We start from the raw sequence: 16,695 nt of genomic DNA, 5'->3' as shown, positions 1-16,695 counted from the left end.
CCAAATGGACCCTTATGGGTCTGTAACTCAGAGAGTGTACGAATATAACCAAATGGACCCTTATGGGTCTGTAACTCAGAGAGTGTATACAAATATAACCAAATGGACCCTTATGGGTCTGTAACTCAGAGAGTGTACAAATGGAACCAAATGGACCCTTATGGGTCTGTAACTCAGAGAGTGTACAAATGGAACCAAATGGACCTCAGAGTTAAATTAGCATTGATTTTATACAATATAAATTGGGGGTCCCAGAGATAGAAATGCTATTAAATAGGGTTCCGTATAGATGCATGTCAAACTGGGGGTCCTTGACATGAAAAAGTTTACCCTATACAGTAGGGTAGAGTAGGCCACACAGGTGTCAAACCTCTTCGTCCGTCTCTCACACGCGGCTGGATAGCATACAGGCCAGGGGGGTGTGGTGGGGGGAGGCGGTCCCTGGTGACGGTTCCCCACCAATCGCGTTGCCCGGTTTGAGTAGCGGCTGACAGCGGGGCAGCTGATCGCAGCTAAGGGCAGAGAGAGTGGAAGTAAGTGCGTCGGAGACGAGAAGGTAGCCCCGACTGACGGGTCTGGGTCTGGCTGGCTGCGGGCTGCATGGGAGTTTTTCGTCCTTTATTGCGACGCAACCGAGAAAACTATTGAGAAGTGCAGAGCCATATTGTGGAACGGGACGCGGGCCTGGGTCTATAGTATACCGTAAAGAAGCAGCCTTCCGTGGACTTTGTCTTCGGGTGAATCGGGTGAAAGGGCTGTACAATCCTCGGCAGTGTTCTGAGACTGTATGGCTCCGATCCCACAGACTATGGACCAAAACCTTGAGAGAAGGTTATAGTGACATAAAAGTGATATCTCTCTATTCTGTTGTGTTTGTATTTGAACAGCAATGCTTTCAGTTTAGCGCACATTCTATTTTTTATTTTGTTTTATAGTTGTAGGCTATTATATTAAAAACAAAAACAAAAGAAGAAAAAAGGCGGACTTGCGGACTTTCGGGGGAATTTACACTGCCAGAAAGAGAAAAGGACATGACGGCGGACAAGGAGAAAAAGAGGTGAGACCAATTTCTCTTAATTGTAGCCTATCTATCGTTGAAATGTTTAGGATATATCAAATGAATTGGTAAACTAAACAGTGTGTGAGTGTGACTGTCTATTTGGGGATTATTCCCTGAAAATGGGCACATATAGTGATTCATTTCAACCTGTTGCTTGCTGCAGAGGGCACAGCTCGCAGCGCTTGCATATGGTCTGTCTTTCTTTCTGAGTTATGGCCGTTTGTTTGTTTGTTTGATTGATTGAAATATTTATCAACAGTTTGCAGAATTACAGTAGCCTACATTTCAAGCACAAACTCAATACAAAGACTGTCAACTGTGAGTGGACGACCCAATTATAAGCAGTACGCTTGTTTACAAGAGGGTCCACCATCATGTTCAATTCATCAAAACATTTAGAGACGACGTACAAATAGACACTTCGATATAGTCAAAGAACAGGACAGGAATTCATCATAATGGAGGTAAAAAGGTACAATAAACATAACTTAATGCTGATATTGCTTGCAGTGTGGAAGATATCATATATTGGGATGAAACAACAATCCTTCTCCACGCAAGACCACTTGATTTATAGCTTCCGCGATAATTTAACATATTTATTAAGTCTTTTCAAAAGCTCTGTGAAAGCTTTTTTGTATTCATCAGCACTGCTTTTGAGTGAATTGGGAATAATAATGCAGTTTGCCTTTTGAATCAAACTGTACAGGCTATACATATTTAATGCAGATCATATTTTACTTGCAGTAGAATATAGTAGGCTACCCTGCTTCTCTATTTGTGTGGACATGTTAAGGGGGTGGTATATTTATTAGTTAAAATAATGTTATAGCTCTAAATACTCCAATAGTATAATCATTGCTGAGTGGATGCAATTGGTATACCCTGACTTGACCTGAACATTTATTTTCGGTTTTCTAAAGAGCTGGGATCTATCTATCTATCTATCTATCTATCTATCTATCTATCTATCTATCTATCTATCTATCTATCTATCTATCTATCTATCTATCTATCTATCTATCTATCTATCTATCTAAGCAGTTAGAGTAGACCGCTCACTGCTTTCCCATGAAACATCTCATCTTATAGCTCTTCTCTGACTGATGTTGTTTTAACACTAAACCCCCCATAGTAAACTAATATTTAGTTGACCGGGGTCAGCTATGTATACAGTATTGTATACTATACTTGACCCCCCATGCGTATATGTTGTGAGCTTGTAGATTGGCTATATTTTCAGTGAACGTTCCCCCCAGAATAGCTGGGGTGCTATAGCTTTCAAGTGCAGGTTTCCAAAAGCAATATATATATATACTGTACAAAAGTTTCCAAAAGCAATATATATACTGTACACATTTTATTTGCCCTGAGAAATTAAACGTGTAACAAACACAGATTCTGCTCTAATTCGCGCCCCCCTTTAATTTCCCCTTCATTTTATGTAGCCTAATTTATTTAATTTAAGACTACTATAGTCCTATAGACCCGTTGTGAATATATGAACAGCAAATGATGTTCAGTGTGGGTTAACCCATTCTGAACGGGAACCCCTTTTGGCGTTATAGCGTCACGTTATGCTTTAGCTATTGAAAAATAGCAGATCTACAAGCTCGTACCGCGCCACCGAGTGGCGCGCTGCGAGCTTGTATAGGTCTGCTATTTTTGAAAAATCGAAGAACGACTGACATTTTTTTTTAAATCTGATCTCAGGTCAGAATGGTTTAATCAGACCAGCGTATGTGTCCAGTGGAAACCTCGTATGAATCTGATCTCAGGTCAGAATGGGGTAATGCAATGTAATAGATCACATTACTGATAAGGGGGGGGGGGGATTGTTTACAGATGGTCTAACAACAACAACAACAACAGGGTTTATTAAGTCCACCCGGAACGGGGAATTGCCTTATTTGGCAACAATCCTGTACACTTTTATATCTGTTGGGATGGTCATAACGTTATGAATACTTGTGACGGTGATGTTCAGTGTGTCACGCCGCCACGCTGGGTGCGCGCAGGGCTGTGACCATGTCGTATATAGTCACTGTTTCCACACCTATAAGCGCAAAACGGCTGACAGAACCGCCGACAGAAGAAGCATGTGCTGCGCAGCTTCTTCTGTTTTCCATCCACCATGCTGTCTTTAAAAACCCGGAAAAAGAAGCCGCGCACAGCCGAGAACATGCTCTTTAGTATATAAGTCAGGCAGCGCCCAGTCAGTGTCCGCAGGCTTTCAGCGTGCATGTAGCCTATATGTGGCACGGTATGGTTGAGGAGGGAGCGGACATGTGGTGTCAAAACGGCGCGTGTGTTCACGTTAACATGCCCCCCACTGTCAGAGCTGGCTTCCAGGTGCCCGCCCGTGCCACGTAACCCCTGCGTTGGCCCGCGACGCTTCCCCAAAGACGAAGTTCTGTCGACTGACGCAAGAGTGTAGCTATAGTAGTATCAGAGTTGTTTTCCCCCCGTGTGGGTCTGTTATGTGGAAAAGTGTGTCTGTGTCCAGTATTAATCTGTGTCCGTCCCAACATGCATTTCACTGGTGACCCGGAAGTGGACAGACAGACAGACAGACAGACAGACAGACAGACAGACAGACAGACAGACAGACAGACAGACAGACAGACAGCGATCGGTCCATTTTGATATACAGAACTTACAAGATCAGTTTCTACACATTTCAGAGATATTTTAACACTGCTCGTAGTGTAGTCTGCCTATGCTTTTAGGCACAGACCCTCTTTACTGTAAATAGGTGTTTCAGTTTATTGTCCGGTGTAGGAAACGTATTGTTGACCAGCAGCCGTGACGGTCAACACGGTCACCTCTGTGACCTTGGCCTTGGTGTAGTGGTCATCACGGTCACCTCTGTGGCCTTTGGCTTTGGTGTAGTGGTCATCACGGTCACCTCTGTGTCCTTGGCCTTGGTGTAGTGGTCACCACGGTCACCTCTGTGGCCTTGGCTTTGGTGTAGTGGTCATCACGGTCACCTCTGTGGCCTTTGGCTTTGGTGTAGTGGTCATCACGGTCACCTCTGTGGCCTTGGCCTTGGTGTAGTGGTCATCACGGTCACCTCTGTGGCCTTGGCCTTGGTGTAGTGGTCATCACGGTCACCTCTGTGGCCTGTGGCCTTGGTGTAATGGTCATCACGGTCACCTCTGTGGCCTGTGGCCTTGGTGTAGTGGTCATCACGGTCACCTCTGTGGCCTTTGGCCTTGGTGTAGTGGTCACCACGGTCACCTCTGTGGCCTTTGGCCTTGGTGTAGTGGTCATCACGGTTAATGACTTCGCAATCGCGGTGTGTCGTCCCCTTGTTGTGAGATTTCTGATCTGCTGTTTTTGCTATGAAATAAATAAATGAAGAATGACACGTCACAATAACACACTGATGTATTTTGGTGTATTTTGGCTCATGGGCAAAATCACAACATTCTATATCGTGTGGGAGTGACTATTGGTGCTTTCGCAAAAATACATGAATAATATAACGATCATCTATGTCTATATAATCAAAGGCTGCAGGTATACGTTGATCAAAGATCCGACATGACATAATATCATGCAGTCTCATATGATATCACGATCATAATATCGCATCCATATATTGCCCATCCCTAAACGAGAACACAGAAATCTGTCATCGGGAAATGGCCTCCAAGGAGAATGAGAGAGAGAGAGAGAGAGAGAGAGAGAGAGATCAAGACACACAGAGAGAGAGAGAGAGAGAGAGAGAGAAAGAGAGAGAGAGAGAGAGAGAGAGAGAGAGAGAGAGATCAAGACACACAGAGAGAGAGAGAGAGAGAGAGAGAGAGATAGGATAAAGGCATTTCCTCTGGCTATGAAACTGAGTAGAGCAATCTTTCGGCGGAGAGTTATCGGCCATTTTAGGATGTTGCAAGCGTGCGTCCCTGTCTGTCTGTGTGTGTGTGTGTGTGTGTGTGTGTGTGTGTGTGTGGGCGTGCGCGTGTGTGTACACACACATTAATTTGTGGAAGAGCATACATGCACAATCATGCAATTCTTTTTGCATGTGCTTGTTTTGTGTTGAGTGTTGAGTGTCACTTGCATGCTTGATTTATGTATTTCATGCATGCGCGCGCGTGTTTGTATTTCCTTTTGTGTCCCCCGAGTGTATAAAAGAGCGCCACTACAGTAAAGTCATCCGCTCTGCCGGGAAAGTCTTAACCCATTCTGACCTGAGATCAGATTCATACGAGGTTTCCACTGTGGACAGACACACACTGGTCTGATGAACCCATTCTGACCTGAGATCAGATTCTATAAAAATGTCAGTCGTTCTTCGATTTTTCAAAAAAATTGCAGACCTACAAGCTCGTAGCGCGCCACTCTCGGTGGCGCGCTACGAGCTTGTGGACCTGCTATTTTTCAATAGCTAAAGCATAACATGATGCCAAAATGGGTTCCCGTTCAGAAAGTCTTAATTACCCTGATAGGTTGTGTGATTCACGGCTCCTGCCCTGGCTCGCACTGCTGTGTTTATTTGAGTCTCGATATTTCATCGGGGCTTCAAAGAGCCATGTGGTGTTATTCACGAGAGGATCCAATTACCAAGAACTTTTATGTGTTGCTACACGTGTATTCAGTGTGAGGGGTCTCTGTATGTATGCTGCGTTTCTATAACAACTACCTGCGTCTTATTAAAATGTGTTCCATAATCCCCACGCAGTAAAACACTCACTTAATTGTACCTTGAGAGCGTTGTATTCACTCTGCGTTACGAAGACGAAACGATTTCACTGATTCGGTGAGTCCCAAAAGTTTGTTCCTCTTGGTGGACGTCGTGCTCAGAGCATACTGTACGCTCAGTTTGTCGGGTAACTTTGGCATGTGCAAACGGAGCTGTGGCTGACTATGAACAAAATACCTCAAATCATGAATTGATTGCCGTGAAACGTCACGCCCAGTTTTTCATTTTTCATCCTGATTGGCTTAAAGGAGAATTCCATGCTAGAATGCTTTGTTATCTTTCTTACCTTTCTTTGTAGTCGTTACGTCCCCACCAAAGAGGTCCAGGTGTTTTTTTGTGCAAAAGCTCCTTATTGGCTATTTCCCCTACCATAAGCCCTCAATGAATTGCATTGCATTGAATGGGAATTGAATGGGGCTATGGGGTGTTATGCTAATTATCTTATTTCCATCGAAAGAAGTAGTAAAGTGTGCAGCTTGGGATATTATTTACATTATGAAAAGAGGATATATACAAAGAAATTATAATTTTGAGCGATGGAAATAAGCAAATTAGCACAACACCCCATAGCCCCATTCAATTCCCATTCAATTCAATGCAATTCATTTAGGGCTTATGGTAGGGGAAATAGCCAATAAGGAGCTTTTGTACAAAATAACACCTGGACCTCTTTGGTTGGGACGTAACAACTTCAAAGAAAGGTAAGAAAGCCTTTTAGTATGGAATTCTCCTTTAAAGATTGACTTCTACTTCCTGGCCTGGTGCAAGGCCTGTCTAAAGAGGACGAGTCGCGAAGACAACATGGCGTAGTACGGGCGACGCCATGTTGCTCACACGGTGCTCCATGGAAGGACAGAAACATGCGCAATGGGGCTATATTATGCAGCCAACACTTCCTCGTTCAGCTTCCTTGGTCTGCAACTGCGCATGTTTCTTTCCTTCAACATGGCGGCGCCCTTACGTTCTTCGCGTCCCGTCCTCTTTTAGACAGTCCTTGGCCTGGTGGAGACCTGTGCCCCACGAGGAGCAAACTTTTCTAGTTTTAGTTTTGTCAGTTCTTTGTTTTTAAATCCATAATAGAGCAGCAAAACAGATGCAGATTGTCCCCCGGGCTGTGACGACCAGCCCACTAGTGTAGTTAAAATTGTGGTCTAGAAATCTCACATCATATAGATTTTCTTCAGAACAACACACAATCACACAGACAATGGAACACAAATAAACCTAGAATATACAGACATGGGGAATGAATTAATTCATGACAAACAACAACAAACAACAAAAGTGGAAGAGAAACAGATAAGGCTGTATAAATGGACACAAAGATAAAGCTCATGTTGACAGAAAAGAAAGAGCAGAGCTTTGGCCCAATGTGTCGTCGTTGTCGCTGTGGACATGTCAGCTCAGCGTTTCACACACTGACCAACAGCAGTCTGCTACAGCTATGCTAGTCAGGAACCAGCTGGCACCGGGCCCATTGTGTCTCTTTGTGTGTGCTAACCCCTGCCAACCCCTGCCTGCAAACACTTACCCAAACACCACCACACACTTACCGTATGCGAGCCTTTCAACCTGCCCTCCAAAGGACATATACAGTAGGAATAGAGACAGGGAGACTGAGAGAGAGACGCACATGGTCAGAAAGGAGGACCCACATGTCTGTAAAAAAAAAACACTTATGGAGATGTAACTTTCCCCCCATTTTGTACAAATCTGAATGAAAATGAAACTAAACGATTGGACATCATATTATAGGCTACAATGCACACAGGTCTTTTGTGACATTTTAGAAATGATTACACAAAGACTAAGTTATCTAACTATAACTGTGTTATCTTCTAATGAATAGTTGTCACTACGCACAAGCATCCATGCCTTGGTTGTAAACAAACAAAACAAACACGAGTCGCCACAGTATCGTAAATCATGTTTTGGGGTGAGCTTTCGGCAGAACAAAGTGACTGTACTTTGGCCAATCACAGCGCGTCTTTGCTGGGACTAATTGGCACATATAGCGGACGCCTCTGGTCTGTTTAGCATATCACGGCGGTTTGTGTGGGACAACCAAGGCATGGACGCGTGTGTGTTGACAAACAATATAACATATTTCATCCACTCCCACCCTTGTGCAGACTCCTATGTCCTATACTTCGTCTTTTTTTAACTTATTGTTTGATGCAGCACTACCAAATGATTTAAGTTTGTTTTGATTTCTGACGTTATACATTCTTGGTACTAAAGTTAATCATTGTGGATATTCTGGTCCCAAGCACCCATTCATTTAGCCATCTATTACGCAATGTGTTCCAGCAGACTGGTCTAGAAGAGTCAGAAACAGACATGGTTTAAGACTTTATGTTATGTCAGGATAATGTACTTGACCTGCCAAATCATTTCTAATGTGGGAGGAGAAGGGATGTACTACTCACAAAGACTTTGCTTATTGTAGCTGGGCAATATATATATATATATATTATACGGATATTGTGATACAAGAATATTTATTACATGGCTTGGTTGAATGCTTGATTCTGATTGGTCAATCGCAGAATTCAGCAGTGTGTTATTTCATGAAAACAGACCGCTCCGTTCTATAACGGACCGATGCCTATAATCAAACCCTTGGAGCACCTGCTGTGCCCCGCTTGATTTACGGCTGATTTACAGCCATGTAAACACAACACACAACACACACACACTTACAGCTATAAACATTGCTCTCAAAAACTAGTTTGAAAACATTTGAGCGAGAAATAGAACGAAGCATAGCAACCGAAAATGGATTCTATTTGATCAACTCACTTCCTTGTTTTCCGACACTGACACTTATGGAATATACTTTCATTACCGCAAGCAAGGAAATATGTAGTTTTATCGTGTTTTGGGTCAATTTAGGGAGATAATTCACAGACAGGGGGTCTAACCACCAACGCAAAGCGGAGGTGGTTCATTAGGTATATTATGAATTATGAATGAAGGTGAATTATGTCCCGACAATGACCACCTACAGTATAGGCAGATATTATCCAATATCCTCCCTTACATATTGTCTGGGAATTTGCTTATTGGAATGTTCTTATATGGATGTGTCACGATATCAGTGTCTGTTGTACACTTTTATTATGTAGTGTTGCCCTAGTAGTGCTGTTTCCTGTTCTGCCTATAGTTGTGTTTGCCTGTCTTGTCTCACCTCCCTGTGATTACTAGTTTTCTCCACCTGTGTCCTGTTAGTCTCCCAGCCAATCCCAGTGTTGATTGTTTGTTCTGTTCACCTGTGTATTGTGATCCCTGTGTCTACTTAAACCCTCAGTCCCTTGTGTTCCCTGGCTTGATTATAGATGTTGTTACAGTGTTCAGTCCTATAGTTCTTTGTGTTCTCCTGCGTTCTCTTGTGTTCCTGTGTTTTGGAGAATAAATCATTTGACCTGCTCTGCTCCTATACTCTGTCTCTGCAATTGGGTTCTACATATCCTGAGTCGAAACCGTGACAATGGAAAAGCAATACCTTGTCTTTGAGTGTGGTTTTACTTGAGCCTTATTTAATTAAAAGATATGGGGTCGTGATGTGATGCCGCGGCGTGAACTTGTAGACCTGCTATTGTCACACCTGAAGATAATGATATCGTAGTCAAGAGAGACGGGTGGAGGCTATACGGAATAGATGCAGTACATTTCCCAGCAGTGTGACTCCTCTTCAGTAGGTTTGGGGGGCGTATGGTTTATTGTGACTACTTCTCTAAGGAGCCAGCTAGGCAGCAGGCGCCACAAACAGAGGGGGGGGGGGGGGGGGGGGAGAGCTTTAAGTTACCAGGGAGGTGTGTTTGCACTGTAAACCCAGTCCTACTCGTTCCGAGTTTTCATGGCGACTCACTGAGGGAGATGTGTTTGGTCCGACGGACTCACAGTCCCTATACAGTCATGAGTTCCGACGCCCTATACCCCAACAAACCCCAACCCTCAACCTATAACCTCACAGGAAGGGAAGCCACAGGTTAGTTGTTGTACCCTGCCACGGGTTAGTTTAAACCTGCCGCGCCGCATGTTGGGAGCCATGGGTGAGTTTTAACCCGCAAGCACGGGTTAGTTGTAACCGGCATGAGCGCATGTGGGGCGCGACGGTGTTGTCGAAACTTAATGCCTGTCGGACTGTTAGTATGTTTAACCGGGGTGCATACTTAGTTTAGACTAGTCATTGGTTAGACATGGGTTAAGGTTATAGGTTTAGGTGTGCTGCCCCCCGTGGGAGGTTATAGGTTTAGGGTGAGGGTTTGAGATAGGTTGTAGTTGTATAGGACTAATGGCTGGTCTAACCAATGACTATAGTCTAAACCAAAAACTGTCTAAACTAAGTACTGCACCCTGTTTAACCAACGTACATGCACCCTGGGAGACCTTTGCCATCAAGGCCTCCAGACTGAAAAAAGCCTACCAGAGGACCCCGCGGTTAACCCATTCTGACCTGAGATCAGATTCATACGAGGTTTCCACTGGACACACAACTGGTCTGATAAACCCATTCTGACCTGAGATCAGATTTTAAAAAATGTCAGTCGTTCTTCGATTTTTCAAAAACAGCAGACCTACAAGCTCGTAGCGCGCCACTCGGTGGCGCGCTATGAGCTTGTAGATCTGCTATTTTTCAATGGCTAAAGCATAACATGACGCCAACACCAAAATGGGTTCCCGTTCAGAATGAGTTAACTAGCCCACTAACCAGTTTTTATTCTCTTTTAATAACCAATTTCTAAGGATCATAAGGCCTTTTTTTTATTACCCATAAAATAGAGTATGCAAATGCCTCAGATTATTACTTGATCTGTGGCACTTGCTCAATTAATTTAAAACAAAATTTAGAACAATAAGTAGAGAAATTGCTATTATTAATAAACGCTCGAACACTGAGGGTTTCGACGTGCTTTCTCCCATTTTGGGGCGGGAACCCCTTTTGGTGTTAGCGTTATGTTATGCTTTAGCTATTGAACAATAGCAGATCTACAAGCCTGTGTAGGTCTGCTATTTTTGAAAACGACTGACATAGAAACGTAGCTTTTTCAGATAAACTGTCAGGATGTATGTATGTAGAATTTTTAGAACCTGATCTCAGGTCAAAATGGGTTAATGCACCCAACCGTATAACTCGGCCTCAGGTTTTGATGGTTTCAAAGTAATTACAGAAGAGGTCATCCACTGGTTAAATGAACTTGGAAGAGACCTCCCACTGGGAGTGACCCAGCATGGGGGGGGGAGGGGGTGGTCTGGGAACCCTCCGCTTTGCCTCCCATTGTTGTCTTTATCTCATTCTTTCTCGCTCTCCAGACAGAGATGGAATACAGTTGAAGTCCGTTCCATAGATTGTGGAAATCCTTTAATCCTGAACGCCAGTCAGTCATGCATGGATTAATCCCTTGGGATTAATCTTGTAACGTTATTGAACGATCGTGAAGTATACGCATGCGGCAGGATGGCGGCCACACTGATATTGGACACTATATATAGATCGCGCATGCATTAAAGTGAGTGGCAAATCGAGTGGAAAAGTGAGTGGCAACGGCGTCAGTTCAACGTTGTTTAACCCGTTCTGACCTGAGATCAGATTAAAAAAAAATGTCTTCCACATCCTGACAGTTTTCTATTCTGACCTGAGATCAGATTCTAAAAAAAAAATGTCTTCTGTGTCAGTCGCTCTTCGGTTTAAAAAAAATAGCAGACCTATACAAGCTCGTAGCGCGCCACTCGGTGGCGCGCTACGAGCTTGTAGATCTGCTATTTTTCAATAGCTAAAGCACGACATGATGCTATAACACCAAAATGGGTTCCCGTCCAAAATGGGTTAATGAAATCAGTAGGCGTGGATGATGTCACGCGCTGCCGCGCATATACAGTATACCCTCTATTGCATATTTCTTCCCAATACCTGCTGCTACTATACCTTTGAATGTGCCCTGCATGTGGGATCAATATAGTTCTATTCTATTCTACAGTAGTTTAGGAGTAGGATTTGTTTTGTCTGTTTTTAACATGCGACAAACGGCTTGAATACCTAACTCGAATCAACTTGAAATTTTACTTTTTAAAATGACGTATATATACAGAGCACGCGTTTTACTTTTTACATTGAGTCCCCCCCCCCCCACCCACACCCCTATTGCTATACTCCCATTTGCTACTCCATCCCGGCATTTGTTGATGTTCATTGTTATTTTTGCGCAAAGGTATACTGTACTATTTCCTCTTCTCTCTCTCTCTCTCTCCCCTTCTTCAAGACTCTGTCTCCGTGCCACTTCCTATTTCCTGTCCGCCAGCTTCCCCTCTTATACTGTACGTCCCCTTCCTGTGCTATACCGTAAAGGCGGGGTCACATGACTGTCGCGGGCAGAATGTCGCATCTGATGATCGCAGAGGCCCCCGATGGTCTGTAATTCTGACACTGTCTTCTACATCCTGACAGTTTTCTGAAAAAGCCATGTTTCTATGTGTCAGTCGCTCTTCGATTTTTCAAAAATAGCAGACCTACACAAGCTTGTAGCGCGCCACTCGGTGTAGGTCTGCTATTTCTCAATAGCTAAAGCATAGCATAATGCTAACACATGTCTTTGTCATCTTTCCCAACAAAAGGGCCGGTTTTCTGGATGTGTGCTAGTTCCTTGACTATGTTTAGAAGTGAGGACAGATGCATGCACATGAAAACATAATGTGCAATATAAAATGTATGACTATGACGATCCAAATTATCCAGCAATATGAAAACATTGGAGCACCTTGGACAAAATATGAAAAAGACCATTCGACATTCAAATAGCCGCGGCGCGTTGTGAGCTCGTAGATCGGCAATTCTTTGGCAAATATATTTTGCTTGTTGTTGACAGAGAATAGACAGAGAATATAGGGTGTAAGTGCATGTGAATGACATCAATAAGTATGAATGACAAGTTGTTGCTCAGACACATAATGACGTAAATTCTCCATTCATTGTCAATGTGAATTACATGTTTGTGTAAGACGACAATCTAACACTAATAGCTGAATACAAAATGTTTACATTCATTGAAATGCGAGCGCGCATGTGTGTCTGGCCGGTGGTTTTGGATCATTGAGGGGGGCCTATATTATGTTTGTATGTTTTTTTTCTTATCCTTCTTGCTTCTGCTGCTATAGTACAATTCAGCTCATATTCAGGTATAGACAAAGGTCGGGGCTAAACTATTGAGTGGTTTTCAACAAAGTTGTTCGGCATGCGTATCAAAGTTGCAGGGCCGGATTAACACCTCTGAAGGGCCCCTGGGCATTGAAGCTCGAAGGGCTTTTGCTGTTTTGGAGCCGTTTTGTGCCGTTATATTGGCCTATTTCCGGTCGCCTACCCCCCCCCCAGAGTGACAGCCCATCTAGCGCATTGTTGCTGCTTTACACACAATTGCCAGCTGCCCTTCTCACCAACAATAAAACACTAATCTTTTTAGACACCATTTATTTCATTCGGATTAGCAGGGACATTTTCTGTGAAAAAGAAAAAAAACGAAGGAAAAGAAAACGTTTTTATTTTATTTATTTTTTTATTTTTTTGAGGGGCCCCTGGTGCCCAAGGGCCCCTGGGCACATGCCCAAAGTGCCCTACGGTAGATCCGGCCCTGCAAAGTTGTATTGCTGATGGTCAAAGCGTTCATGAGCTATATGCCTGTTCATTTTCAATTGAGTGCTATATATAGCGCCAACCTTTGGCCAATCAATGGTTGGGGGCCGGCTTCGCGTCTTCAACAGAATGCACGGTTAAAAAAGCCAGAACTGCACTAAAGGCTTGGCCCCCTTGATACATATATAGTTTAACATGACTATCAACAAAGAAGGCATGAGGGAGTTGGCTGATAACAGGACAGTTGCTGCATGGCCGTGGGCCTCGCTCGGCCTTGGTTGTCATGTACAGTAGGCCTACAAGCCACTCTGTGAACTGTTAGAGGCCAGAGGTTTCGTTTTCCGTTTTGTGTGTGTGTACCCTCGTGTGCCGATAAACCATCCCAGCAACTATGTGTTTGGTGCATGGCTGCTTTGTATCCATGTTGATTTCCTTCTTTAAATGGTGAAATGCTGTGGCGCTTTTTATCCCACGCGCTACAGATTGCACAGATTACATTCACCCACTCACTCACACTCATCGGGACCAAGTAGGGGTCTATATATATAGAGCCTTGCTCAAGGACACCTCAGGGTTCCCATCTGCCCTATATCTATACCGGCCACTCTACCCCTGAGCCACTGCCGTTCCTCTTTAGCGAGGTTGCTCATGGTGACCTATAGCCCCGTTAATTTCCCCGCATGCATCAAGCATGGACATCAATCAAGCACAACCCTGATTGGTATTCTGCCTGAGGCGGGGCTCTGTCTGTCTGTCTGTCTGTCTGTCTGTCTGTCTGTCTGTCTGTCTGTCTGTCTGTCTGTCTGTCTGTCTGTCTGTCTGTCATTCTACGCTTAATTCTCCTCCACTTAGCGAGTGTGTCTCAGCTATCTATATATCCCTATGATTTGGGTTTGTTTGTGTGTGTGTGTGTGTGTGTGTGTGTGTGTTTGTGTGTGTGTGTGTGTGTGTGTGTGTGTGTGCGTGTGTGCGTGTGCGTGTGCGTGTGCATGTGCGCGTGCGTGTGCGCGTGCGTGTGCATATAGGCACATACTTCTCTTTCACTGCCTATCAGAAACATCAGCAATCTCCTGCATCTCCCTTCCCCTGATTGAGCTGTGGTCGCTGCTCCAGTCTAGGACGGTTGTTGTTTGTTGGGCTGTTTGTGAGTGAGTGTGTGTGTGTGTGTGTGTGTGTGTGTGTGTGTGTGTGTCTGTGCGTGTGTGTGTGTGTGCGTGCGTGCGTGCGTGCGTCTGTGCGCGTTTCCAGAACTCGATGTTCCTCAGGATCATAGATTAGCCAGCGCTGTATTGTTGCTCCATGTTTGTGTTACGCCAGGCGCCACAACTACAGGAAGACTCACTGTAAGCAAGGAAAGGTGTGTGTGTGTGTGTGTGTGTGTGTGTGTGTGTGTGTGTGCGTGTGTGCGTGTGCGCGTGCGTGTGTGTGCGTGCGTGCGTGCATGTGCGTGTGTGTACTGCATAGCCTGGGTCTTTTTTGACAATCTTTCCAGTGGAAAATAAATAACATCTTTCAAGTTCAAACGGTGACATGATTGAGGCACAGTTATTCTCTTGTAGAACAGTGATGATGAACTATAGTTCAATAACAGGACAGTCGACCCTCTGGTTATTTAGGTATTATTTTCTTTTTCAGTCCTGACACAATGTTAATTCATTCATTCATTCATTCATTCTAAGTGTTTACTTTATACTGTAAGCATGCGTCAATAATTCATTTTGAATGATGGCCATCTAATATTAACTGGAACTGCGAGAATGCTAATAGCCATAACGGTTGTTTTGGTCAATACTGACATCACAAATATTTAACATCAATTTACCCATTGATTTTTAGGAACATCATGCGTTCATTTGAACTTAAAATATAACAAATATACTAAATGAGCTTCGCATTGCGAGCTTGTGGAATCTGTTGTTTTTTGCCAATTGGTTGCCCCCAGAATAGGGATGCAAGGCCAAGGGGTTCCAGTTAAAGTCATAAGTAATAAGTAATAATATACTGTTTATAATCGGTTTTCACCGGCAAAATGAATTAAAAATTCTACATTTAATTTGTGTATACTCGTCTCATTCAGTTGTGAAAACAGACACTTGGAAAAGAGTACATGCTATTTATTTATTGATTGATTGAATACTTCATTAATGTTAGGCTTTGGGCCAATAGGCTTGTTTCCATTGTGGTTCTATGTATAATATCGGAATCGGTGTCGGCAGATATGACCCTGCAAATAATCGGAGATCGGATATATATCGGTCATAATTTCATAATCGTATATACACCCCTAATGTAAAGATGCTATAGCAAAGACAAGCACATGCCCAACTAAACCAATCTGGTAACACTCTTATGCATTATACATTTCTGAATGGCATATCTTTTTGAACTCCAGAGGTCAACATTATGGTCCGTGTACACATTTTTTGTATGCACTATACTGTACATCCACGAGTCTATAGGTGCTGTTCAGAATCATGACGGTTCATACCAGGGGTGGGCAACTGGCGGCCCCGGGGGCCACATGCGGCCCCCCCACCCCACCTTCACTCAATGCGGCCCCGCATGTTAAAATCAGAATACTTAATAGTGTTGATTTCAGCTGTTACACAATTCCAAACCCGCTTTAATTAATTCATGACTAGTATAGTACCTATAGTATTAAAATGTTTTTTGTGTCCAATGTAGTTCACCCATTCTTGAGATAAGGGACAAAACTTTTTTCAAACTGGATTTTTTCTTTTTTTAAGATACATTCAAATCAAATAGATGTATTTGTAGACACAGGTCTCAACTACCAATCTTGAGAAGGAACAGGTTTTTCGCATAACATTTCTTTCTAAAATGGGACATTTATGCACTTAATACCTGATTCATGTCAACTCCGTCAGACACACTAAAATCCCTTTTAATTGAATTTTATCATTTCAACAATAATATAAAGTCCTCAGTTATCTTATAATGGCTTTCAGTAATCAAGTTAAGTAATACAAATATTTTAATATTATTTTGTTCCAATATCACACTATTATGAAATATCCAATTTCTCAAAACCGTCATTTCAACCTTTATTTTCAATATTATAACATGAAAACCATGTAAAAAAAAAAAAAAATCATCATTACGTATCATTTCAGTTGGTGTTTCAATACATAAGCACAAAAGATTTGACAGCGAATTTTCTATTTCTTTGGAAATTAACAAAAACATCACGGGACGAACGTCTGACGGAGTTGACGAACATCTGACGGAGTTGACAAGTTTAACTGATTTAGGTTCTAGACCACCCAGGATCTTGATTCT

The 16,695-nt window shown here is 43.2% G+C and overlaps 1 protein-coding gene across 2 annotated transcripts in view; it reads left to right on the top strand.

The window, feature by feature from the left end:
- Positions 1–548: 548 nt before the first annotated feature.
- Positions 549–16,695, top strand: part of epas1b (endothelial PAS domain protein 1b) — an 88,458-nt gene continuing 72,311 nt past the window's right edge. For both annotated transcript variants that reach the window (XR_013965227.1, XM_080781465.1), the window contains exon 1: positions 549–1,057. Coding sequence is in view for 1 of the 2 variants with exons in the window: in XM_080781465.1 (XP_080637591.1) it covers positions 1,032–1,057 (26 nt within the window). In the remaining variant the exon portion in view is untranslated. The remainder of the gene's footprint in view (positions 1,058–16,695) is intronic.

This window comes from Protomyctophum bolini (assembly GCF_963924005.1).
Source record: "Protomyctophum bolini genome assembly, chromosome: 14".
In the NCBI taxonomy this organism is placed as follows: domain Eukaryota; kingdom Metazoa; phylum Chordata; class Actinopteri; order Myctophiformes; family Myctophidae; genus Protomyctophum; species Protomyctophum bolini.
The sequence above is the reverse complement of the archived record's forward strand: the minus strand, read 5'-3'. Positions and strand labels throughout refer to the sequence as shown.